General features: G+C 37.7%; 1 protein-coding gene across 1 annotated transcript; it reads left to right on the forward strand.

The window, feature by feature from the left end:
* The first annotated feature begins 205 nt into the window (after nucleotides 1-205).
* LOC124898533 lies at nucleotides 206-925 on the forward strand. The gene has a single exon (XM_047412169.1). The coding sequence runs from the start codon at nucleotides 206-208 to the stop codon at nucleotides 923-925; it is 720 nt and encodes a 239-aa protein (XP_047268125.1).
* Nucleotides 926-2,080: the final 1,155 nt, after the last annotated feature.

The raw sequence follows: 2,080 nt of genomic DNA on the forward strand, positions 1-2,080 counted from the left end.
AATAATGTGATTGAATAAGAAACAAAAGATAATAAAAATTGTCCAGTGGTGTCCGAGAAGATAGATGGTAATAAGAGTCCATCTAACCATAAATAGGTTGATGAGTTAGAAAAAGAAAGAGAAAAGACAAGGAAGCAGTGGTTACTACTCTTCCAAGAACATCGTTGCCCTTCCCCCATAGATTGAAAAAAAGTTCAACAAATTTATGGCAATGCTGAAGCAGCTGACGGTGAATGTACCTTTGGTAAAGGCATTAGAGAAGATGCCCAAATACGATAAGTTTATGAAGGACCTTGTGATGGAGAAGAGAATAGTTAGCTACAAATCAGTGGATATTCTTCACCATTATGATGCCATTTTAACAAGATCCATGGTACAAAAGAAAGTAGATCTGGCAGCGTTCATGATCCCTTATACTATTAGGTCACTTGATTTTGCTAAGGCCTTATGTGATCTCAGAGCAAGAATTAACCCGATGCCACTTTTTGTTTATATGATATTAGGTTTGGGGGGTCCTACACCCACTAATATGCAACTAGTGATGGTAGACAGGTCAGTGAAGAGGCCAGTGGGGATATTGTATGATGTTATAGTAAAGGTAGCCAGCTTTATATTTCCTACATATTTTGTTATTCTAGATTACGAGGTGGACTTCAAGGTACCCATAATCTTGGGCAGACCTTTCCTCATAATTGGGAGTAAGCTTATTAATTTACGAGATGATAATATACTTTTCAAACTTAATGATGAGGTAGTTCGGTTTAATGTATGCCATTCTATGAAGCAACACAAAGAAATGAGTGTATTCTCCATTGTTGATTTTTATTATGAGGATGAGCGAGAGGTGCCGATAGAGGAAAAAATTGTTGTTGAAACTCTGGCTGTGGTTTTGATAAACTTAGATAGCGAATGCATTAAAGAATAAGAAAAGATAGTTTGTGCCCTAATAGTAATGGGATCATAAACTTAGATAGCGAAAGCATTAAAGAATAAGAAAAGATAGTTTGTGCCCTGACAGTAATGGGATCATACTCATATGCTACCTAAAAGCTAGATTTAGAACTCAAAAATCAGCTAACACCACTGGCTAAGCCATCTATAGAAAACCCACCAGTGTTGGAGTTGAAGGAGTTGCCAGGACATCTACGGTATGTGTTTGTAGGTAGTAGAAACATTTTACCTATGATTATTACAGCAGATTTAGGATACCATCAGGTTGAGGCACTTATCTCTGTGCTTAGGAGATATAAAAGAGCTATAGATTAGACTATTGCCGATATTATTGGTATTTCTCTAGGTATTTGCACTCAAAATATTCAACTTAAGAAAGATTGCACACCAACCATTAAGTACCAACGTCGCCTTAACCCACTGATGCAAGAAGTGGTTAAGAAAGAGATCATTAAATGGCTTGATGCAGGAGTTATATACCTCATCCCTAATTGTAAAAAGGTAAGCCCCATCCAATGTGTGCCTAAAAAAGGGGGTATGACTGTAGTGGCGAATGAGAAAAATGAGTTAATTCTACTCAGGCCTGTGACAGAATGGAGAGTATGCATAGACTATATAAGATCAACTCATGGACTCTTAAGGACCACTTCCCAATGACTTTTATGGGTCAAATGCTTGATCGGTTGGCAGAACAAGGTTGATATTGTTTCTTGGATGGGTATTTGGGATACAACTAGATTTCTATTGCTCCAGCGGATCAGGAGAAGACAAAGTTCACTTGCCCATATGGTAATTTTTCTTGAAAGCAGATGTCACTTGGTTTATGTAATACACCCGCCTCTTTCCAATGGTGCATGATGTTTATATTCTTCAACATGATGGAGGACAACTTGGAGGTGTTTATAGATGAATTTTTAGTGGTAGGTGCTTCTTTTGAGCTATGTATGGTAAATCTGAGTGGAGTGTTGCAAGATATGAGGAGTTCTACTTAGTGCTAAATTTGGAGAAATGCCACTTCATGGTGAAGGAAGGAATTGTTCTTGGTCATAAAATTTAAGCCAAGGGAATCAAAGTCAACCGGGCAAAGGTTGAGGTTATTGAGAAACTACCTCCTCCCATTTTAGCAAAG

Source organism: Capsicum annuum, chromosome 5, assembly GCF_002878395.1.
Source record: "Capsicum annuum cultivar UCD-10X-F1 chromosome 5, UCD10Xv1.1, whole genome shotgun sequence".
NCBI lineage: Eukaryota > Viridiplantae > Streptophyta > Magnoliopsida > Solanales > Solanaceae > Capsicum > Capsicum annuum.

Coding starts and splice junctions, on each gene's coding strand:
- LOC124898533 (XM_047412169.1), top strand. CDS start 206: ATGGCAATGCTGAAGCAGCTGACGGTGAATGTACCTTTGGTAAAGGCA.